This window comes from Poeciliopsis prolifica, unplaced genomic scaffold (assembly GCF_027474105.1).
Source record: "Poeciliopsis prolifica strain line A6 unplaced genomic scaffold, Auburn_PproV2 SCAFFOLD040, whole genome shotgun sequence".
NCBI lineage: Eukaryota > Metazoa > Chordata > Actinopteri > Cyprinodontiformes > Poeciliidae > Poeciliopsis > Poeciliopsis prolifica.
In genome coordinates this window covers 1,244,524-1,270,271 of record NW_026562415.1, presented here as the reverse complement: position 1 = coordinate 1,270,271, position 25,748 = coordinate 1,244,524, and the positions used below count along the sequence as shown (strand labels likewise).

At 40.6% G+C, this 25,748-nt stretch overlaps 1 protein-coding gene across 1 annotated transcript in view; it reads left to right on the top strand.

Moving 5' to 3' along the window:
* The window catches only part of LOC129375637 (protein piccolo-like), a 50,928-nt gene that overhangs the window by 3,291 nt on the left and 21,889 nt on the right, over positions 1-25,748 (top strand). Inside the window, 7 exon segments of the mRNA XM_055054873.1 lie at positions 118-488; positions 491-1,047; positions 3,670-4,662; positions 13,607-13,810; positions 16,443-20,520; positions 20,827-22,361; positions 22,900-24,967. Of these exon segments, the coding sequence (XP_054910848.1) occupies positions 118-488; positions 491-1,047; positions 3,670-4,662; positions 13,607-13,810; positions 16,443-20,520; positions 20,827-22,361; positions 22,900-24,967 (9,806 nt within the window).

Here is a 25,748-nt window from a genome sequence, read left to right as displayed (position 1 = left end):
CAGATATATAATTTAACCAGCAGCACTATCAACTTGTTTTACTTGTGTGTTGTTTGCATTTCTTTTATACTTGAAAACAAATGGACATAACAATCATTTTGTTTTAATTTTTTTCAGACCTTCAGAATCTGATGCCCACCAGCAGGTAGGAGCCTCCAGAGGCCCTGCAGGTCTAAGTAAAAGTCGAACCGTAGACGCCTTCAACCAGGGTCCACCTGGCCGACCCTCACCAGGCCGCAGCCCCTCGTCTTTAAGCCTCTTTGAATCCAAATTCCGGCAGGAGCCAAAAGGCCCAGAGACTAAATCGTCCAGCATGTTTGGCTCCAGCTTCCTCAGCGGGGCCAATCCCCTCAGCGCCATGTCGTCAATGACGTCCTCCATCTCATCTATGGGCGACGCTGTCAACATTCCCAAGTTTGGACTGTTCGGGGACGAGGAGGAGGGCGATGCGACGGCAAAAGTGGAGAACAAGCAGGGAGGGAAGCCACCTGGGAAGGCCCTCAGCAGGGTCAAGGACCAAAAGGACCACAGCAGGCAGGACCCCTTAAGCCAGGTCAAGGCCCCCCTGGACAGGCACCAAGGCAAGGTCAGGGTGCACCTGGTCAGGGACCGAGATCAGGTCCTTCAGGGCAAGGACCATCTGGTCAGGGGCCAAAATCTGGTCAAGGTCCTCCTGGCCCAGGACCAAGGCAAAGTCAGGGGCCCAAATCAGATCAAGGTCCCTCTGGTCCGGCTCCCAGGCAAAGTCAAGGGCAGCCAGCACCTAGACCAGATCAGGGTGGAGCTCAGCAGCAAAAAGGTGGCCCACCACAACAAGGACCTGGAAAACCTGGACCAAAAGCTCAAGGGCAGCAAGGCCCCATGCCAGCAAAGGGTTCAGGGGCCCCAGGGCAGCAGGCAGCTGGAAAGCCTGCAGGTGGACTCTGTCCGCTGTGTAAAACCACCCAGCTCAACACTGGATCTAAAGAGCCACCCAATTACAACACCTGCACCGAGTGCAAGAACCAGGTCTGCAGCCTGTGTGGCTTCAGCCCACCAGACTCAGCGGTAAGACCCTGACAGCTTTTCTATCTCTTGTTGCATTTTTCTTAAAATTAAAAAAAATTTTTCAAATGGTTAAAGATGTCCTAACCAATTAGCTAAAGTGAGATAATTTTATGATTTTTGTCTACATGTTGAGCCGGGTGCTTTTCAGTTCTCAAAAGGTCACAGATAATAATACCACCACAGATTTCATAATGCATTACACACAGGAGTGAGCGATGCCATGCATTTAGAAAAGGCATTGATTTTATTCTGGCATTTCTCTTTGAAGAAAAAAAAACATTACTGACATTGTGGTTTGCATTACATGCTGAACGCAAGAATAAGACCCCAAAAAGGTACAAAATGTATCATTTTGATTCATTTTGATTATCAAATCATGAATCATATTTATTTGCCAATATTGAGTAAACAAACAAGGAATCTGGTTTTCAATCGCTCACAGTATTCAGACATAAAGATGCAAAACTTTGAGGAGAGATTATGAATATAAAAGAACAATATGTGCACATATCTGTAGTCATTTTTATTATAGTCATCATTGTTAGAAAGTACCAAGTTCTAAAATAAAAAAAAGCTGAAATTTTTTTTTATTAAGGATATACATATACACACACACACACATAAAAAAAAACATTGACCAGAGACTGCAATTTTAATATTTTTTCTTAATTATCTCTGCTTCAAATGTTAAACACTTTAAAATGTGTAGTTCTGCTCTTTTGATCATTCTGAAAGGTTAGAAATGTTTTTTACTCATGAAGGGCAATAATCTTTAATTTATTTTGTATTTCAAAATTGAAATCTCAGTTGTGGAACTAGTGACACGTTCTTTTGTGTGTGTGTGTGTGTGTGTGTGTGTGTGTGTGTGTGTGTGTGTGTGTGTGTGTGTGTGTGTGTGTGTGTGTGTGTGTGTGTGTGTGTGCGTGTGTGTATGTGTGTGTGTTAGAGGGGAGAGAAAAATCAGATTCAGTCAGACCTCAAAGGAAAAATTAATTCAGTAAGTGCAAAAAAAAAAAAAAAAAGCCAGACTAGGGCATGTCTAATATATGTTACAAATTGTACAAATGGATCATTCACATAAAAACTGGTTATGATGCTCAATTCAAAACTACAGCAGAGTCCAGTATATCGGTCCTGCCTGATTGAAAAGAGAACATGTCGCTTACAAGAGCAACACACATGATCTGGGAAACAGAGTGACCATATGGACTTGGGGAATGTTGATCAAGGTGACTCATATCATGGCCACAGGAAGGAACTCTGCCAGCAAGTGACGACATTCAATCACACATGAACTGTAAATGCTGATTGGTCAGGAGTAAACCTACTTTTGTAGAACTATTCTTTAAGAAATTCTTTTTTTTGCTTTTTAAGACGTCAAACGGTTAAAGATGTCCTAACATCTTTAACCATACGAGTAGCAAATAGTTATGCACACATTGTTCTTTTTCTAGATGGTGATCAGACAGTCAACAGCTGGCTCTTTTAACACTGTGCTTGGCACACTGTGGAAACCAAAAGAGACAGCCAAACACTGAACAAAAGGCTCTGGCCTCCATTATTTTTTGGGACAGGTGTTTGAGTTTGTAACGGTAAACACTATGAAAGCCAACTATGTTAAAACTAATATTTACTAGAACAAGCAACTGCTGTTCTGATTAATTATGGAACTGTTGCGGATGTTGGATTATGTTTTTTTGAAGATGGAAAATGTTTACTTTAAGACAGAATCAAACATAATTGGAAACCCTGATTTTATAAGTGAGCTGTATTTACAAAGCACTTTTCACTGAGTGGAATGTCGCATAAAGATTTATGCTGAAAACTAAACTCAGAAGAGTAGACAAAAAGGATGCAATAAAAAACTGAACGTCAATAAACATAGTAATTGGTGGTTTGTATCTGACTAATTGAATGCCTGCTTAAAAAAATATCTTCAACTGAGCTTAATCAAGGTAAGGAGAATATTAGGAAATTTTACAATTTATAGATGTTATGAGTTCAAATGAGCAATCACCTCGAATCCAAAAATTTGTTTCTGGAACCACAAGTGGTAACTTTCTGGCTGACCTTCAAAAACTGTAGTTCAATGAATTTTATGACCACAAACATCAATGTGACAAACCTGAATTCATTTAATTAAGTTGTGGTTCGTTTCTTGGGGACCGAGATGAAGGAGGGAACCTCACACAGCTCCAGAGACCTGTTAAATCTGAGGATGTGGGCGAGTTGGTCAGCGCCGAGTTTCAGGCAGGATCAGGAAAGCTTTCCTGGTCTTGTAACACTGAATTGGCCTGTTTACACCTTCCTCTGTGCAGGCAGGAAGTCACGGGGGTGCGGAGCGAGTTGTGGAGTTGTTCTTTTGAAAAGATATATGAATAGGTTTGCAAGGCACTGTATAAACATGAACATACCACTTCCTCTCACAACAGTTTTTATGTGATTTAATTATATCTTATCATGGTTGCATGTTTTACACCAAACCCTTCGGGGTTATAGCTCGATGCAACTATCCCAGGTTTTTTATTCCTGATCCTCTGCAATTGGTGTTTCACTCTTCCTGCCCATTGTCTTGTCAAGCTACTAATGAACACATCTGACTTGTCTTCTTTTCATTTGCAGGGTAAAGAGTGGCTATGCCTGAACTGTCAGATGCAGCGAGCAATGGGAGGAATGGATCCTCCTGGCATGTCAAAGCCCATGCAAGGCTCTGGTCCACCCTCACCTCAACGAGGGGGCAAGCCTGGAAAGCTGCTGATAAAGCAACAGAGCACCTCCGACCAAGGGCTGACACCACCAACAACACCAAGGCAAAAATCCCCAGGCTCCTCATCTCCTGGACCTCTTTCTCCAGGCTCCTCATTGGCAGGGTCACCCAAGATTGACCCCAAAACAGGGCGTCCCATTCAGCAGAAGTCCAGCCCTCAGCAGTCTCCTGCTAAAGCCAAACAAGAATCGAGTTTCTTTGGGGGTCTGGGCAGCATCAGTTTAGGAGGGTTGACCGATTCGGCTAAACCCCCCGTAGCGGCTGCACAAGCGGCGGAATCAGTTACGGGGAAACTATTCAGTGGGTTTGGTGGATTGATGGAGTCATCAAAGCCTCCCGCACAGGCTGCGCCAAAACAAGAAGAATCTGTGGCTGGAAAGCTGTTTGGGGGTCTGGGAGGGCTGACTGAATCAGCGAAGCCTCCTGCTGCTGCATCTCAAATGTTCAGCTTCGGCTCATCGCTTCTGAGCTCAGCCACCACTCTTGTCTCTGGAGAGGAAACCAAAGCACCCGAGTCTCCGCCTGGGTCACCTGACTCTGGACCAGGATCTCCTCCTGACTCTCCTTTCTCTGCACCTGGCTCTCCACCAGATTCCGACTCTGCTCCAGACACCCCGCCTGCCAGGTCCAGAGAGGCCCCCAGACAGGCAGCTGCAGAGCAGGCAGAGACGACCATCGCGGCTAAGACTGCTCAGTCTGAAACTTCTGTTGCCAAGGAAAACTGCCCTCTCTGTAACTTGAAGCTCAACATTGGATCGTCAGATGCCCCCAACTACAGTGTGTGCACTGAGTGCAAGAAGAACGTGTGCAATCTGTGTGGATTTAATCCTAATCCTCATTTAGGAGAGGTAAGGAAAGCTATTTATTACTTTATCCATCTTAATTACGCCTTTTGCTTTTTAAACAAAGTACATATTCTTGTTGTTTTTCTGTGTTGTTGCTTGTAGACATGTCAGTCCTTTGGGTGTTTCATGAAAATTGCTCACTACAGAGATGGAATTAGATGTTTCCAGGGATTCATTTTCCACATGAGCATCTTCCAAAACTTTTAATAAACGCTTTGAATTGCTTTTCATAGGATAGAATGATTTTTCAACTAAAACCTAAACATTTTCAAAACTAAAACTGAATTTACTTCGAGATTATGCACACAGACTCAGATACCACTACTGATTTTTGTTGATTTTCAACAAAAATTTTTGGATTTTTGTTGTTTGTTGGTTATCGATGTTTTAGATGAGCAAAATAATTTCTAAGATACAAATGAAAAAAAAAGTCATATTTGTACTAAATTAATATTCCATGTACCTTTATGTATGCTAATTCCAATTCTACTTTGCTGCTTGAGGTTCAGGTTTAATATTATAACATGCATATGTGTGTTGACGGGCAGTGTTCACAATCAATCATTTAAGTTTGGTAAGTGGCAGGTTGTGGTTGTTGCTTGCTTCGATTTATTTTTGTCTTTAGGTAATCTGCTGGATGTTTATAGCTCTCCTGGAATTCTTTTGTAACAGGAAGTAGAACTAAAACAGAATTAAAACCTTTATTATTTCCATCCAGCCTTTGGTTTTTTTGAGGGCAGGTGGTTCACCTTTTAAAATTAGGTTGTTTAGCATGTCTTTGTCAAATCAACCTGCTTCTTGAAAATGTCACATGCTTGCTTTTTTTTTTTTTCACCAATACCAATAATTGGTAAACTCATGTCTCTTTCAAACTTAAATAGAAATCTTTTTTGTTAGGTATTCTGCCATTGAAGCTTAATTTTTGTTTTTTCAGCCATCTTTGAAAATTCTTCAGTGTGGAAAATTTAGAAAATTTTCAAAAATAATCACAGGCTATAATCTTTCCGTTATGAGAATTATTTTTGTCAAATCCCTGGCACAATTATTGATACTCAAACCATTTTTCATTTCATTTCCTGCATTAGTTTAAATGTTTAATATCTGCAATTTGACTTTCTGGTTTGCTGGACATTTAAGGCCTATTTTTCCAGCTCAGTGTTGTAGAACTGTATCAAGCAGCGGATAACAAAGTCTCTAAGACGACCTTTAGATTCTTGTTTCATGCATTACTTGAGTGACAGAAGAATGTTTTCTCTTCAAGCATCACAAGTGTTAACCTGTAATGTTTCTTAAAATCTGCTGCCATGTGTAGTAGGGAGTTTTGAGAAAATCAAGGACCTAGCCTGAAAATTTGACAAAGGGTGTGAGCAGAGCATACACCAGTTTGACTGACAGTAGTAAGGCTCTGATTTGATTTTTTTTTCTTTTTCCAAGAATTATCTATCTGATATTGTACTGTCAGGACAAAGTTGCAGTTTTAACAAAATAAGATTAAGATTGGGCATTTTGATAACAAACATGGTGGGTCTGGTATAAAAAATGGACCATTCAGATGCCCACTGTTAAGCATGGCTGGCTGTCTGTGATGCTGAGGGCTAGTTTCTCTTCCAAAGACCCAAGGGCCTCCAAAAAGGTCCAGCACTTTATGTAGGTGTACTTCAGATTGGAATAATTAAGACTAGTTTTTAAAAACATATATATTTATATCTACTTAAACGTAGACAGTTCATCTTACTTAACTCTAACCTTTATCATGTCATTTTCTCTTTGAACTCAGAGGATATTTTGCTTTACCACCATAGAAGAATCTTTCATGTTACAAACTGTGTTTACAACATTCATTCCTCACAAGTCCACTCTGTTCAGATTGGTTAACTCCAGATGGGCATCCAAACTTCATAAAGCTTTTCATCATCGGCCATCCGTTTACCTATGACACAGCTGAACCTCGAGGTGCATTTTTAAATCCAACTTGGGAAAAAAATGAATAGCACACAGAATGTTCTGCACACAAGACTTTCGTTGAGCCATCTAACCCCCATGCAGCGTGTGTCACCTCTGTGTCACTCGCTGTCGTCACGTCAGCTGCCAGCAAAGGTTTGCTCACTGACGCATGTGAGGGCGTGGCTGTGGATACATGTGCTGTTCCAGGAATAGGAGCCAGGATACTTAACTGTAGGGTTTTTGTTAGCAAAACTGTGGAACACTGAATGGACACGTGTCTGGTGACACGTCACCTGTTGTAGGTGTGATGTTTAAGTGGCCTTGTTGTCAGCACCTTGTGTTTTTGTTGAGATAAATTGTGGTGAGTGCGTGTGCATATTGCCACGTGTGGGGGGTAATCTGTATTTCCTTAAAAGATTTAAAGGGCAACAGGATGTTTGTCATTCCCTCTCAGGCTTCTTGAGAAGCATTGTCTAATCCTCAACAATGCAACTTGGGAATTAAAGGCACTTGAACAGGGCAGCAACACATCTGATTTTGATTCTCTGATATTTTAATCATTTCACACTGTTCTTGTTTTTCTGTGAGCAACCGTTTTAATTATTTCTGTGCTTTTTACAGCGATCTATTTTTGTCCTTCTCTTCTTCCCCCACCGTCTCACTTTTTTTTTGGATGTAAGGGGAATTCTGTAAAAGTATGCCTGGCGCTGAGCAACAATGTTCCTCCAGCTCAGACTTCATGTCATGTTGGCCTTTTCAGTAACGAGAGCGCGTGTTGGAAGAATCTTACATAAGCTGGGAGTGGCACGACTTTGCTAACGAGCACGAATCAAAGTGTTTCATCTCGTCTAGCCATCACTGAGAAAATCTACAGCTGCATTTCAGTTTTTATCAGATGGGGGTCTCACTGCCGCTGCCTTTAAAACCCGATGCTTTAAAGGCAGGACAGGGGCAGGGATGTTTGGTTGGATATTAATAATTGACCAACTCCACTGCAGGTATTACATATGGATTTCAAAATTCCATTTTGAAATATTGAAAGTATGCACTTATTGGTGCCACTACTAAGGATGCATAAAAAATAAATTCCTGCAGCACAGAATTTAGTCACAGAAATGTTTTTTTTTTGTTTTTTTCTAATTGCCAATATCACAACTGACATCACTAAAACATATGTAATATAAAAACATATTTTTTATATTTATATAATATAAATATTCCATACTTTATATGGAATATAAATGTATATTCCATGTGTTTGATGTGAAACTATCGAGGAAGTTTAATTGGGTAAAAATGTGGAAAAGTTGGACACCTATGTTATAGAGCCCTTCTTCTTCAAAGGAAAGAAAGCAAAAGTAAGCAAATCTTTAAAAATCAGGGAATTTCCAGAAAAACAATAGCTGCCCATCTAAACCTTCCCATGTTGAGATACACAGATAAATAATAATATAATTTTATTTCAAAGATAAATTTGGACAAACACAGACATGTTTCTCTCCATTTTACTGAAAGATCTAAAAGGTTAGAGTTTATATGAATGATTTTGAGAACTATGCAATTTGACAAAATATTGAGAAATGGCTTGCTCATCATTGGTGTCATTGTTTGCTAAAATTCAGTTATTCATCCATCTTTTTACTCTATTTTTTCACATCAAAAAAATGGAAACAGTGACTTGTTCAGTGATCACTTTGTCTTCCTCCTTATCGTTATTCTGCGATCACGTCCACATTTTCTCCCGCTCTGAACTCCCCATAATCTGTAGTGGCAGATAAAGACCAACAATACACTCCGGCTTTTATCACCAACCTGACATTCATTAGTATTCTAATAGTTTGTACATTTATTACGTCTGCTTCGTTTTGTATATTACACAATAGGCCAGTCTTTAGATAGATCTGTTTATGTATTTTTATCTGTATTCACTCCATGCAGTGTTCACAGCTCTCACCATCACTTGGCCTAGAGCCTGATGTGTGCAAAAATAGTAACAGCCACAAAAGAGATTCACTAAAGCAGGAGAGGGGAGAACACGAGGGACTAGAGGGCTACCCCCTCCCACTATCTTCTTTCATATCACCTCCTTTAACAGTGTCATTCTGTGGGAACCATAATTTTATGATTTAAAATGGATAACATTTTAGTCTTTGTGGGATTCTTGTACTTAAATTAACTAATTTGGAAGTGCATTTCAAGCAACTAAAAATATACCCCTCTTGCAAAAGTGTTCATGCCTCAAGTGAGATTATTTTGTAATGTTAACACTACAAATGTCAATATATTTGAATGTCACAGATGAACAAAGTATTATATGGTTCTAAACCTGGAGGAAAAAGATGCATTATTTTTTTAAATTATTTGTAAAATAAATCTGAGAAGTGCACTATGACTTAGTGTCCTATTCATCTGAGCAAATACTTTGAAAAAACATTGGATGTTGCGATTTTAATTACAAGTTGTATATCTATCATTTTTGCACATCTGAAGATAATAATGTTTACCCAGTAATCTGCAAAAACTCACTCAGACTGGATGCACACAGCTTATGTTAAAAATAACGGGAAGTTTTGTTTTTGTCTAATATTTCATTTACATTCTGCACCCTTTTAATGTATTTGACATTTTAGACGGACTTTTACCTGACTTGAAATTTAATTTTCTGATGCCTTTAGAGGGTATGGGAATGAAAGATTGCTCTTTGCAACTGATGTCATCACAATATTCAACAATAATATCATGGTTGTGTGTAAGCTTTCTTTTAGTATGCATAAAATATTCTAAAAAATATTTAAAATGTGAACATTTTAAAGAACTATGAATACTTTTTCAATGCACTGCATCTTTTTTCAGGTTAAGCAAGTGGCGATTTGGACAGTTAGACCCTCCACCAGGATTTTCCCTCATCCCCTCTCTAATTTACTAATTTCTGCATGCTTTGGCCAGAGCCATATTTTAGCTACTGAGCATTTTGTGCAAAGGAATGGCGAGGGGGTAATAGGAGGTGGGGGGCAAAGTATACAGCGTGCCAGCACTGAGCCTTCATCAGAGACTGGAGGACAGGCAGGCAGAACCTCACTGAGACTTGAAAACCCACACATTCTGGCACCAGCCTCATCTTGTCAGTACAGGCTGTTACATCCTGACTGCCGCTGCTCTCTCTTTCACTCCCCCCCCCACCACCCTATTCACATACTGGCTCTTTTTTTTTTTCATAAATGCATCCAAATGATATATGGAGAAACCAATAAAACAGCTTGGAATAAGGAAAAGGTCTAACTGCAAATAATGCTTTATGCATGAAACATAAAATGAAAGTCCAGTATATTATTGGAGATTTATTAGATGTGATCTTTTCTATCTAGCCATACCAGTGGAATTTTATTGTGCCATGGCATGAGGAGTACCAGCAAAATAACATAGCGATGTAGAAATCATAAGAACAGGCAAGAGGAGAGAAGAGACAATAAGCTACTGTGACAAAAAAAAAAGGAGCCCGAGTGGACGAAGGGAGGAGTGAGAAGGCGGCGTCATAAAAGATATGGGTATCACCCTCTGCAGCTGCAAGGAGTAGAAAGCATGACAACCTGACTGTTGTAATTTGTCTGAGCGCTCGTGAGTCATATCTCTGAGTCACTTCCATTGCATTTATTGGTTAAAATTTACTGTCTGGCAAAATCATTTCATGAACCGTAAGAGTGTTACAAAAACGATGGAGGTGTGGAAGGCAGCTTTTTGGCGCTTGGAATCACTTTTTGATCAGAGACAGTCAAAGATGTCACTTCTTCAATAAAGCTTGAACAATATCTGCTATATTGAAATGTTGCCTAGTTACTGGTGTTGGAAGCCAGAGCCAGCGCTGCACTATGCCGAGACGTTTCTTTGGCTTTCTATATGCAGTTGATTTTTAAGAGTTAAATGAGATTCATTTTGTCAAAGAACATTTTCATATTTATCTGGGATGAATATTCTATGCCTTATTTAGTTTCTTTATTCAAATAAGAAATAGTTGCTGTATATTAGTAAAAGAGAACCATCTGATCTCAGCCCACTGAGCCAGACATAGTGTCAACTACATCAATAGGCAAAGATCTTTTTTGGCTCGCAAAGGAGCTGAGGCTGTAATGTTCCACCAGCAGCTTGATGCATTATAATTAAAATGGAAACTCATCAGTGAGAAGAAGGGCAGCAATAATCAGACCTTCGTTTTATCAAAAGATTTAGGGTTTAAAAGTGAATTAAATCACGTCATATAAAATTCTTTCTAACATTGTCCTTTTATAAAAAAGGAAACTTTATTGCTGGATCCGACAGTTTTTCAATACAACGTGCGTCTCAGTTTTTAATCACAATCTGTAGTATTTTGAGTTTCGTTTTTCCTGAGCTGTCCTGTTTTGTTGACGTGATTGTTTTCTGTGTTCCCTAATTTACTCTGCACCTTCCACCAGTGCCTCAGTTTCCTGCATTACCCAATTGTCTCTCATTTGCTAATTAGATCACCCTTTTTAGAATTCTCCCTGTCGAAATGAGTTCTTGGGTTTTCTCACTCAGTGTAAGATCCTCTTTTATTGCTGTGAGCATGTTTTGTTTCTTTCAAGAGTTCAATTACTATTGAATGCTCTTCTCATCCTGCACCTCAAGCCTTAATTTTGCGGTTGTGGCATCAAAATAAAATTAGCTAAAGTCATAACATTGTGAAAATCTGTGATACGAATCCAAATTCACAAATTACTGGCCTGTTTTTAATTCTTTTTCTGTTACCAATAAGTGGGTTAACTATGTTTATTGGAGAAATAAAAACTAACATGGTTCCAAAGAAATGCACAGGTTGTCATTGGCCTTAACAAAGTACTTGACCCAAACTATCACAACATACTGTTTCGTAAATTAGAACAGTACAACATCAGATGATTGGTGTTTAGAAACAAGCAAGTGGGTGGATATCAATCTCATTATTAGGACTTTCCCGGTGTCCTAACAATGAGATGTGTGTGTGTGTCATGGTTTGATCCAAAACAAGTTATTCTGTATATAAATATGGATTTTGTATTTCCTTTGTTGCTGGTTACAGTCTGAGTGAATGGATTAGTAAGATGGCTTATCACTTATTGTCAAAACAATTTTTTTGACTCATGGAGTGGTGTCCATTTTGCCGAGTAAGTTATGAAATCTCCATCGATTCTGTGTTTGTTGCTTGTTCAGTTTTTTTTTTTTTTTTTTTTTTTTGTGTCTCTTTTTTTTGTCAGCCTTGGCTTTTCTTTGGTGAGAAGTTGAAAGGAATCTATTTCTGTGTGGAGGCTGCAGGTGGCTCAGTTTGCTTCAGTAGCTCTGTTAGAGACAGTGACAGAGGGATCGGGTAGTAAAACGTTCCCGTTGAAATTTCTCGATAACGTCAGTGATGACAGGCTCCGAAGAGGCTGGAGCTCACTAACAGCCTGAATGAGTATTTCTATCTGCAGCCATCTCTCTACCTTTCAGTGCCAGCTCTTTCTAGTCATCACACCAAAACCCCCACGTTCAGGAAGCAGTGCATCTCTATACTTTGTCCATTAACATGTTGGTTGCTTTTGCATGCCTTATTAGAGAAATCCACATGCAGGTGTGTTAATCATTCCAATGCATGGGCTACAACATGGCGGTTCATGCCTTATTTAATCAAGCTGAGCTGCTGCTAAATTCCCCCTCTGTCATCATCTTCCACCCCCTCCTGTCTTGCTGTTTCTTCATCTCTCCACGCGCAGAGATGGAGTGCATGATTCTAAAATTCATTTTTAGCACTAAATCCTGTCGGGGTAGGTTATAGAAGGATGTTAACACATTTGTCAAACTGTGAACCGAGGTATTTGTTTGCGCCTCGCGTCTACACAAGAATATGTCGAGTGTGTGTGCGAGTCTGTGCTATTTCTTGATCTCCAGTCTCACCATATTGATTGTTTATCATTTTTCCGCTTTAGCAAAGCACCATGGGATGTTGCATACCAACAATAGATCCACATCTTGAATAAAAGCACTCAGGAGGGTGTTCAGTTTATGTAAAGCGTCTTCCTCCAGAGTACTCTTTTACAGCAAACACATGGGGATAGATCACACTAATAAAACAGTTGCAGCATGACAACACAGCTATAAAGGCACTTCGCACCAGGTGATTTCCAAGAGGGTTTTGTAGCCACCTATTGTACTTTGCATAAACAGCAAAATGTGTATTATTAGAACATGGGCTACTATTGAATGCAATATGTGCAATTATCCTGTCAGCTTAAAATGCACACGTGTGCAGTCATAAAAATTCAATGACATATTTTGTATGTTGTAGTTTTTCAGATGGAATGTGTTGATGCTGATTGTGTTTTTGCATATGTTTACATTTACAAATATTTACAAGTTTCTAATTGTTTTTTCTCCTAGTGAGGCTTTTAGCATAAAATTTACAGCAAATGTTGGGACAAAAATCCCCAAAACATGACAAAAAAAGCTCATCGATTGTTATCTGAAACTGGTGAAATAAGTGGGCAGAAATTATTGAACACATTTATAAAAATGTATGAAATACATAACAAAAAAGCATTTTTTGTTTAACTTTGAACTTTTCATAAAAAAACTTGTCACACACATTGTATTATTTGGACTCATTCTTTTACACAAAATACCTTAAGTTTTTATTAAAGGTTCTAATAAAATAAATCTTGTAGATGTCTTGAATGTGCTCTTTCATTATATATGTATGTATATACATATATATATATATATATATATATATATATATATATATATATATATATATAATATATATATATATATATATATTATATATATACTCACTTCATCACTTTAATAATGAAAGGAAAGCCTTTTTCATAATATATTAAATAGAATAAACCCAGTATATAATGACCTTTGCAGGATTCCTGAATAAGTTATTTAGTCAAGGTTATCTATAGTCATTGTTAAACAGATCTGGAGACATTGTATTTACTGAATACTTGTCATCGTGTTTGTCTTGCAGAAAGAATGGCTTTGCCTGAACTGTCAGACTCAAAAAGCAATGTCAGGCCAGCTGGGAGACGTCCCACCACCATCCATGGCGTCCCCAAAGAAGCAAGAACCCGCTCTGCCCCCCGACCCCTCGACCTCCCCAGTTCCTGCTGCTGTAGATAGCAAACCTGTAGCTGAACCCATAGATCCAATCCCACCTGCTACTGAGATCAAGGTAGAAAATACATCCATACCAGTTTCACCTGAACACACACACAGTCCTGTAGAAGACATCCTTCAGAAAACACCTGATTCAGAAGAACTAACACACTCATTAGCAGATGAATCACTGTCTGATCAACAGGTTATAAATTCAAAGAGTTTAGATGAGATGAACTCAGAAACCCCAACTGTTGAGAACAAACCGCTCAATTCTGAGAACATACCAGAGAATGGTCCTCATCCCGACACAGAGCAACAAACACAAAGTGCAACTGTCAGTGAATTTCTAGCAGCTGAGGAACAAAAGAGTAGCTGTGAGAAAGCGACAGAGAATCAAACTCAGTCTGACACTCAAGTTCTAAATGTTGAACAGCAAACACAGTGTGGACCTGGCGGTCCAATCCCAGTAGTTGAGCAACAAGATAGCGTTGACATCAGGGCAGAGGGTCTGTCTGTAACCATTGAAGATAAAGCACAAAGCCAATTGACAAATGCTGTTTTAGGCAACACACCTGACTCTGTCGAGGTAGAAACCAGGTCAGATGCTGAAATTGCTCAAAGTGAGGGTACAACTCCCGCAGATCATAAAACCATTGAGTCAACACCTGAGGAGCTCCTAGAAGCAACAGGTGATCCAACTGCTTCGGTGATCCATGAAAGAGTCACTGAGGAGACTTTACCTCATCCTCATCTGGATTTACCTCCAGTAAAGCCAGATACTACTGCGACCGATGAAAACAAAGAGCACATATGTGGAGTTTCAACTAACAAACCGCAAAATATGCCAGCAGAGCTAACTCTATCAGACGTAACATTAGAGTTCAACAAAAGAAACATCACTGGAGAATCTGGGGCAAACATTGTTGCACCAATTGTTTCTAATGATGTTACTGCAGAAAATATGCCTGCAACAGAGTTGACAACCTCTGTCAACCCGACTGCCAAAGCAGATTCAAAAGACAACACAGGGGAAGAATTACAAGCAACACGAGCAAACAATATAAAATTAGAGATTTCTTCGGTCGTTGAAGATAAAAATTCTCTTGAAGTGTTAGAGGAAGTTGGTCTGGAAGCTGAAACAAAAAAACAGACTACAGAAAAAGAAGAGGAGCCAAATTTAGTAGATATCTCTCCTTTTGTAGCTCCAGTAGAGAAAGAACCTAATGTTCAAGACAAAGCAAATGTGGAGAACGCTGATGAAATGAAAGACTCTGAGAAAATCATTGATGACAAGAAAATTGTTCTAAATAAAACACCTGAGACAGATAATGAACTAGTGGGAGTTGACACTGAAGTAATAGTAGGCACAACAGAAACAGCAGAGGTAAAATCAGAGGAGGGGAAATCATTAAAAAAGGAGGGAATTACAAAAGAAACAGTTGATGACCAAAAAGTTTTCAGAAAACATGATGATGAAGCATGCTTAATTGGAGCAGTCAGCAATGATGCTGAAAATATCACAATGGAGAAAGAAAATGAGGTAGAAAAGGAAAGTGCTGCAGCAGTAACTGTCCCAGAGGAAATGCCAAAAGAAGATGTTCAGATAAATAAAGACATACAGCAAGAAACCAAGTCTGAGGCTGTTGAAGGAAGCCATGTTGAGACAATGGCATCGTTACAGAAATCTGAAGAAAAAGAAAAGTGTCCTGCAGCAGCAGAGGCTGTTCCACAGTCAAGAAAACAAAGCCAGGAGGATGACACTTTAGAGACGGATGAACAGATTGACAAAGCAGCGGTTATCTCTGATCCACCTTCTGTCAAATCAAGTCAGCAAGAAGCGAATGCTGTTGATGTGCCAGTTAAAAGTGAACAGCTTGTGCTAACCTCAACCGATATCATCGAAACAAAACCCAGTGATAAAACCAGCAAGGAGAAAGACTGTGAGGGTGAGGTGGAGGCTGGGTTGAGTGCCACAAAATATCAAAACGAGTCTGAGGAAGTTGAGCCACCAGTAAAGGATAGGGAAGCAGAAACCAACAAGAAAGAGGATGAGTCACAGGCTGTCGTTGGCAGCCTGCAGGAAGCTATTTCAGTATCTGAAGCAAGTGCAGTGTGTGACAAAGATTGCAATACAGTATTTGATGTAGAAGTGAGCTCCACTTCAGAGATGCGTGAAGCTTCAGACCATGTGCCTGCTGTAGTACCTTCAATCCCATTAGAATCTGAAATCCAGTCTGTAGTTAAAGAGCATGATGCAGGTTTGAAGGAGGAAAGCGTGGAAGAGCAAATGGATGCAAAAACTAAGCCTGTGGAAAAGCATGGCGATGATGAAGCAGTTCTTGAGGTGACCATAATGTCTAGCAAGCGTAGCAGTAGATCCTTAAACCATTGTGTATTTCTGCTATATTTTCTAAATTGGGTGTAAAAAGTAAAAGCATATAGAAAATGGAAATAGTTATCAGTATTGAATTACAGTTGACTTATAGTTGAAAAAAGTGAAAGTCTTTCAAACACAGCTGAATGTATTTGTAATATGTTTTAGAACATATTAATATAGTCAACCAAATGGTTTTTTGTTGATTAAAAAAATTTTGTAACTTGTCATTACATAAGAAAAAGCTGTCCCCATACAAGAATGCTAAAACAATATTTTCAAAAAGATTGTTTTCTGCCTGAAGTAACAATGAATTTCTTTCTATTTCCAGATCAAACAAGAGGAGACCTTGAAACAGCCTGACTTGAAAGAAACTAAAGAAGACAATCTCACAAGCCCATCAGACCTAGCAAAATTAGAAAGCTCTGTGTTTCCCATTCTGGAGGCCCAGGTAGACACAGAGCAGGAGGAGAAACAGACTGATACTTTAAAGACCAGACGCAAACTGGAGGTTCTTCCTCTCTCGCCTGATTCTCCCAGTTCAGAAGAGGATAAAGACCTTTCAGAGAAGAATGCCAAAAGTACTGGAAAGAAAAAGCTTCTTGTGCCAATTGATGTCAAGGTAGATTCCCTGGACGATAGCAGTGAAAGTTTTGGAAAAGAAAGCCCGATGTCCGGAGATGATGAGGAGTTTATCAGGAAACAGATCATAGAAATGAGTGAGAATGAGGATGCCTCTCCATCAGATGAAGAAAGCTTAGTCAGGCGAAAGATTAGAGATGGTGAGAAGAAACAAAATGAGGAGAAGAAAGAAGAGACTATAGAGAAAAGCACATCAGGAAAAACAAGACGGTTAATTAAGAAAACTACTATTAGTCCCGATGATGATGATGTTCAGGAAATCACAGCATCAGCAGATAAATCTGATATTGTCAAAGAGAATGAGAAAGAACAAAAAGAAGAGGAAGATCAAAGAATTTCTGCACCTCGCCAGCTACAAACCTTTGAGCTGAATGTAACCAGCAACCCTATATGTATACCTAGTGCAGATGGAGAGCCTGAAATAGAAAGTCTAACAGACTCCCCAGATGATCGGTCTCGGGGTGAAGGGTCATCTAGTCTACATGCATCTAGCTTCACTCCTGGAACGTCGCCGACATCTCTTTCATCTATGGACGAGGATAGTGACAGCAGCCCAAGTCATGTTCGCACTGGTGAGGGTAAACAGCACAGAAAAGCCAAGCACCGACAAACTGGGCAAATGCTACCAACTATTGAGGACTCATCAGAGGAGGAAGAGTTAAGGGAGGAGGAAGAACTTCTCAGGGAGCAAGAAAAACAAAAGGGCTCAGGAAAAAAGTCTAAAAAAGACAAGGATGAGATTCGGGCCCAAAGAAGGCGAGAGCATACAAAGACACCTCCGAGCAACCTTTCTCCAATTGAAGATGCCTCACCAACTGAGGAACAGAGACAGGAAGCCGAAATGGAGGAGATCAGACGGTCATCCTGCTCTGACTTTTCTCCCAGTATTGAATCAGATCCTGAAGGATTTGAGATCCATGCTGCAAAAATTGCAGAAGTGCAAAAAACATATCAGCTGCCTATATCTGTATCTCTTCACTCCCCAACAGATGATCAAAACACTAATAAATCTCAGAAGAAAGCTCTCAAATCTGCTGATGAGGCTTATGAAGAAATCATGCTAAAGGCTAAATCTCCAACAGTTGACACAGGCGAAATTCAAGCAGGAAAGGAAACAGAATATGGTGGCATGCTTATTGAAGACTATGTTTATCCATCACTTCTTGACAATTCTTTTGATCGGGAAGAGACCGAGAAAATGTCTGTTCCTGCTGAACCCAAAAAACTGAGATCGCCCGATGAAGTTTATGAGGACATGATCAAGAAAAGAAAGGAATTCATGCAGCTAGAACAGGAATATGAAAATATAAAGCCAAAAAATGAAACCCCTAATCCAAAAATTGTGTTCCAACCAGCTGAGAGTACCTTCCCACAAAGCGGCACAGTGACATTAGGCAAAGATGGGAAGCCACTGTTGGATGCGGAAGCAGCCTATGAGGAGTTGATGAAAAAAATTCTAACTCCAGGAACAAGCCCAACTCAGCCTGAGCCAGAAACGGAAACTACTTCATCAAAAAAGGTTCTTCGCCCTATTCCAGACTTAAAGGTAACACAATGCTCTTCTGGAGAGTTATCCTCTGACGATGAAACTACAGTTAAAAAGGAACAGGCGGTGACGGGAACATCAGATATAATATCAGAAAAGCAATCTGAACATGTAAAAGAAGTATCTGAGATTTGCCCTTCGACTACAACAGAACAGACAGAACAGCAACCTGACAATGAAACCTCTACTTCTCAGATTGAACTTGTGGACCTTTCTAATACTGTTCCAAGATCATCAGATTCTGTGATTGCTAATGTGTCACCCCTACCAACAGTCCCCCAATACACACCTAGCATATCTAGTGTAGTGTCAACAGCTCCCCCTGTCCCTCCTAAGCCAAATATTTTGCGCCGGGCTAATTCTCAGGAAAAAGGAGAAGAACCTGTTGTGCCACCCCAGCCTCCTCCCACTCCACCAAAACCCACAGTTTTTCCCAGGAAAGCCCCAGTTCCACTTCCACCTCAGGCTTCAGCACCTGTGAAAAAATCTGAGCCAGTGACTATGACTTCACCCCAAGGATCACCTGTTAGACAAGTTGTTACTCCAACGTACAAACCTCAGATTCCACCTCCTGTTCCTCCAAAGCCAGCTATTCATGGGATTGTGGACAGTCACAGACCAGGATATGGTGTCAAACCACCAATTGCACCAAAGCCTGGTTCACAGCCACCTTCACCTGCTCATGCCCCTCTTCCAACAAGACCTACGGTACTTCCCACTGGTCCAAATGACTCTGTCCTTAATTTGAGTCCCTCTACAGAGGGCAAGACATTTCAACCTTCACCAAAGTCTCCTTCTTCCCCAAGATATGCCAGCAATCTCCGTGACACATATGTAGTCATCACACTGCCATCCCAGCCTAGCTCTCCAGTTGACAATGTCACAACTCAAGCCCCCTCTGGTCCTGGACCGGCATCTCCCTCAAAGCAGGGTCAGCATGAGAGTTATCAACCACAGCCTCAACACCCTTATTCAAATCAACAACAACCAACCCCTCTTCCTCAGACAACCAGAGTACCTCTGGCGTATACACGTGTCATAGAGTCTATTGAAAAACAAGAGATTTGTAGCCCAGAGAAACATGTTTCTAGTTCTTGTCACATAATTGAGGCCATATCTGCTTCAGCACAGCCATCTGTTATGCCTAACCTCATATCTCAAGTGGTTACTACGGAAGTTCAAAGAACCACTGTCTCCGTTGTTCATGAAAAACCGCCACCACCAGTACCAGCTCCAAGAGCAACAGGTGTTCCAATGTCAATGGAGAAACCTAAGCCTCAAACACTGGCACAGACTGAAACGACCTCTCTACCCTCTGAGGTGGTAGATCTTAGAACTGTTAAGGTTGATTCAGATTCAAATATGAATGGTGTTGATCTGTCCACCACTCCAGATTCAAGACGTCAGTCTTTTGTGAGTGATGTCAGTCGTCACACCAGTGCAGTGCAATCACCTGTGGTCAACCTCAGCACTGAATCCTCCACTGTTTCAATATTGACTGACAGCATCACTATTGTGACCTGTTCTGCCACAATACAGCAATGTGAAAATATAGAGGTTTCTCAAGTCTCCTCCACGCCCCTTCAGTTAACAAAAAATAAGGCTTTTGAACCCGTTTCTCAAATTATATATCGACCAGTTGAGTCTCAGCCCTCCACTTTTGCAACAGCAGAAATCCCAATTAATCTTTCAGTTGGATCAAATACAGTTGCAGGAGGTTTCCAAGCCATCCCAGTCACTGCTTCAGTTCCTCCTGTGGCAACCTGTGTTGCCAATGGATTAACTACAGGAAGAACCACAGTGGCAGGAGCTGTTGATCTTAGTACCTCAAAACCTTTCAATACTTTGGTATCAGTTGATGTGACATCTGCAGATGTGGTTACAACCGTAATCACAGATGATGGCAAACCAGTGGATCTAACAGCAGGGAAGAAAGCTGTGTGCTGTGATGTTGTGTACAAGCTGCCATTTGCAGGAAGTTGTGCAACTCAGCAGTCTACCACACCTCTGCCTGAAGATCGTTTCGGATATCGTGATGACCATTATCAATTTGACCGAACGCCTTATGGCATGAGAGGGTTTGGTGGAATTAAACCCTCCATGTCAGACACCAATCTTGCAGAAGCTGGGTTATTCATGTACAAGAGTAAGAACAGTTATAATTTCAGTGTCACAACAGAGGGAGCAGTAGATCTCACCTCAGCGAAGATATCAGATGCAGGTCAGTGCAGTGACATTGCGGATCTGTCACTTAAATGTCACTTTGAACTGCCTCCACTTATTCATGGCTGATGTGGATTTTTTATTTCCTTTGTTTTATTTTGCATGAATTTTATTTTGTTTTTTATTCAACATAATTTTTTTTGCATGTTTCTGTTTTGCTTCTTCCACCTCTATATATAATTGTTTTTTTTTTTTTTTTTTTTTTTATCTTGGCAGTATTTTTTTTAATTTGCTGAAGGCATGGCTTGATTCAGAATGAATTGTCTAAAAACATGGACTAAAATATATTTTTGACTTTTGACAGGTGAAGCTGTTGACTACTCCAAGAAAGGCAGTTATGCAGGAATGACAATCCCCCCATATTCCCATTCAAGTGCCACAAGTGCTGTCAATTCACTCTTTGGGACAAGTAGTGTTTTAAGGTCATCAAATGGAGTGGTCTATTCATCTGTTGCAGTGCCAGTCCCATCAACATATGCGATTACGACTCAACCAGGATCCATATTTAGTACAGCATATAATACCTTTTCAGGTATGCACACAAGTGACACCATGCCTTCTTTGTCCAATCTCCAGAATATACCACTTACAAGATCCCAAAGTTTTCTCTCCACCATTTCCACAACAGAAGAACAAGGAGATGCTCCTCTTAACCTGGAGATCTCAAAGGGAGGTGTGACTGCTGTCAATGGTACAGCTACATCAGCAACATCTTTATCCCTTGACACATATACAGATGCATCCCTGGAGGCTATAGCCGCTTCACTGGAAGCTCTCTCGTCCCCCATGGTGCCTGGAGATGGCCAGTATCAGGCAGAGCGAGAGAGGCTAGAAATGGAAAAGCTAAAGCAGCAACGCTTAGCTGAGGAATTGGAATGGGAGCGGCAAAATATTCAGCGATTCCGTGAACAAGAACAGCTCCTAGTACAGAAGGAATTAGAAGAGTTGCAAGCCATGAAGCAGCAGATCCTGACTCAACAAGAGGAGGAAAGACAGGCTCATCTTATGATGCAAAAAGAAACATATGCTCAACAACAACAGCAACTTGAGCAAATACAAAGACTCCAAGAACAATTGCGGCTACAGTTAGAAGAGCAAAAGCTTCGTCAGATGTACCCAGGTGCAGACATCCCAGGACATGGCGTACAGGAGGCCATTGTCTTAGGACCTGATGGCACAGTGCTTTCTCGAAAAATTACAGATAGTGGATGTCAGACTGATGAGGAGGACGAAGTACTAAGCAAAGCCTACACAGCAGGAAGAAAAAAGAAAAGTGTTAAAAAGAGTGTTGATAGCTGCGTCCAGACTGATGATGAGGATCAAGAGGAATGGGAGGCCCAGAGAAGTCGACAAAGCCGTCCCCGTACTGCTAGAGGTGATAGGGGTGGGGGGTCAGAAATGTCTCTTCAAGCCCACACGGAAATTTCTATACAAACTGACACAGATGGAAATATTCGAATGGACACGAGAATGGAGGTGTCAGACTCAGAAAGGACCTCACCAAAGAAACGTCCTACTCCCTTAGAAATAGCCCAGTCTGCCAACCTAAAACCAGAATTTTCTTCCCTTCAAGCTCATCCTAAATCCCCTAAAGTACTTTATTCTCCTGTATCACCATGTATATCACCTAGCAAATCCCTTGAATTTGTGTCCTATGATAAGTCCCTAGGCGATACCAGCCCACAAAAGTTAAGAAAAAGCATAGACCCATCAAAATCCTCTCCAGCAAGTCCTCAGGGACCCAAAACCATGCAGCGATCAATGTCTGACCCAAAACCCATGAGTCCAACAGGAGAAGAAAGAGCAACATCTGGTACGCAGTATGGGGATGGCCATACGGTGAGTACGACAGTCTCCTGCACCACTGTGACAAATGTCAGACACTTGCAAAAGGTAAATGTATTTTGTCAATTGTCAGAAAATTAGCAGGATGCTGCTGGTGTTATTTTTTTTCCATTTACTTTGTAATGAGTAAAATGGATTTAAGTATAGTTAAGGAAAAAAATTGTCTGTCACAGCAAATTTCATGAAAACAATTCTCCCTTACCATTGATAATTCCATACCTTCATCAATTGTTGGGGAAAGTAAGCTGAACATGCAGAAAGAAATGTTGATTCTCAGGTTTTAAGAAAGACAAATTGCTACTTTGGTGGACTGTAGAGTACATCTTTAACGTTTTGTAATTTTTTATGGGACTAAATGCAGAAACAGAAAAATGGTGATACACAAGTCCCATCACTTACCCAAGAAAGCAATACAGGCCAAAGATAGCTCTGCCTTTACAGACTAGACTCTATAAATGTTGTCAGATATTCAAACATGTTTGGGTGTTAAGGTTTTTAATTGACTGATATTTTATGTTATCATTTACTATAGGGGAAAGGATCAGGCGGCACACCCACGGGGACGCAAAAGAAGGTGAAAAGGACTCTTCCCAATCCCCCCTCTGAAGAAGAGTCAACATCAAGTGGACAGACGGCATACACCACAAACTCAGCTCGCCGAAGAATGTGCCGAAATTCAAATATGGCACGTGCCAAGATATTACAAGACATTGATCGGGAGCTGGATCTGGTTGAGCGAGAGTCTTCCAAGCTCCGCAAAAGACAGGCAGAACTAGATGAAGAGGAGAAAGAAATTGATGCTAAGCTTAGATATTTGGAGATGGGGATCAATCGCAGAAAAGATGCACTTCTAAAGGAAAGGGAGAAAAGAGAAAGGGCCTACTTACAGAGTGTCGCAGAGGATAGAGATTACATGTCAGACAGTGAGGTTAGTAACATCCGAGAGACTAGGAGTGTCCAAGATGGTGGTGAAGATGAGGACATTGAGGATCACCTTCTTGAGCGTCCCAGAACAGCTCCTCACTCAGAACTTGATGATTTTGCTCCTCCCCAAACCAAGCATGAGTATGGAAAATACTCTCAGTACCAATATCCTCAAAGCCAATACCAGCAATCAATCTATCAGACTCCACAGTCCTACCAATCTCACTCTATCTACTCCTCTGTTCCTTCACTTACTACTGCCCAGCAGCAGAGTTATCAGCAGATGCTTTTGTTGCAGCAGAAAGCGGCAAGACAGGCGGCTCTTTTGTCAGAGCTTGATGCAACTAAATACGATGTCATTAGCCGTCAGCCTGATCCCACGTCATCAGCTTTCCTTGGTGTCAAATATGACAAATATGGTAACCATTTAGACCTCAGAGCCCTGGAGGTGGGAAGCATAGCAGGAACCCCAATGTCCGCTGTTTCTGATTCCTACTACACAGAGGTGGAACACCACACTCCTCGGAGCTACATGCTGCTGGAAGATGCTGCAGAGTTAGCTAAGACCTCCACAGGTCTGTCTTCATCTTATAGTTTAGCCGAGAGGGAACTGGCTAAGGCAGAGAAGCTTTTGCGCAGAAGTGCTGCAGATCTTGGGTCTACTGACTATCTGGGCTCCACCTCCAGGCTCCATGCTTTCGGAAAGACTCCTGATGAAGAGGATTCAATGGAGGAACCCTATGAATTAAAACTCCTGAAGCAGCAGCTCAAGCAGGAGTTTAGAAGAAGTACAGGTGGTACAGAAAGCTTAGAACAACTGACAGGTCTCTCCCAAAACTACTATACTCCAAGCACTGGTGTCTCTAGTTATTCCCAAAGGCACTATCCAAAGTCAGACAAGTACAGCATCAGTCGACTTACTCTTGAGAAGCAGGCGGCAAAACAACTTCCAGCATCAGTGTTGTACCAAAAGCACAAAACTCCACTACTAGATCCTAAAATCTCCTCCAAGTATTCCTCTATGACTGACAACAGGGGTTTGGAAACTGATTATAACTATTTGGGATCTACCAGTGCATCGCCCAGATCCAGCAGGCTGCTGCAGGATGAAATTACATTCGGCCTTCGAAAGAATATTGCAGAGCAACAAAAGTATCTTGGGTCTACCTTAGGAGCCAATTTAGCTGGATCCCTAAATTTGGGCCAGAGCTTGGGCTTGGACTCTGCTTATCCTAGTGGTAGCCGGTCAAGACCCTCATCCAGACCTACTTCGTGCTATGGCCTGGACTTGTCAATCAAAAGGGACCTTTCGAGTTCTTCACTGAGGCTTAAAGGAGATGGAGAGTCATCTGGAGATGGTCCAAGTTATCAAACCCCCTCTGGTCGCACCAAGCCCACCAGCCTTCCAATTGTGCAAAGCGGTCGTGGACGAATTCCTATTGTGGCACAGAACTCAGAGGAAGAGAGTCCGTTAAGCCCTGTTGGTCAACCAATGGGCATGGCTCGTGCATCAGCTGGGCCTCTGCCTCCTATTTCAGCTGATTCACGGGACCAATTTGGTTCCTGTATGTCCCTACAAGATTCCCAGCAACAGCAACATATAAGAGAAGAGCCAACAAGGGGTAGGAGTTATGTGCTGCTGGATGATCTTCAGGGCACAATGTCAGATAGTGAAGGTAATAAACAAACCTGTAAGACTGAATCTCTTTCCATTTTAAGTGTCTTGTGAATAATAGTTTGTGGGTGAGATCTGGATTGAATGCTAGCATGCATGACATAAATATTTAGCTTGTGATTAATATTTTAAAATGTGCATGCTTCTTTATTTTTCTTCTTCTACTCATTTACTTTGTTGTGCATTTTGTTTTCAGTATCTGTCCATAACTATTGTCTGTATGTTCAGCTCTGTGCATGTCTTTGTCTATTACACTGACTTTGCTTGCATATATATTGTAACAGTTCTCTTTACATTCACGGTATATTCCCATCTTTTTTGTTTGCATGACAATCTAATTTTGGTTCCAACTGCATTTGTAGAGATTCCTCCCATCAAATGTAACAGTTTCTAAATTTATCTGTAACGTTTTATGGTTGAGAACACAAAAAACACAAGATGATGTTATCACAGAATGAAATGCATTACATTTGATGGAAAACATTTATTTCTGCATAATAAATTCAAATCTTAAACTTGCATGTCTTTTATGCTTGTCTTTTGAAATGTGTGCTTTGCATGTCATTTATTATTTTGTCTTTCATGAGTAATACTTCTATTTCTAATCAAGATTTACATGTGTACACAAACCTCTATGTTTAGTTTGTTGTAAAGTTCAACACTTTGGTCAAATGGAGAAAAAAAAACTTCTAAAAAATTTTGCTTTTATTTCTAAGAGATCATTACTAAAAAGTAAAATAAAAAATTGAGACCAAGACCTTTTGAATACTGTTGAAATAAAA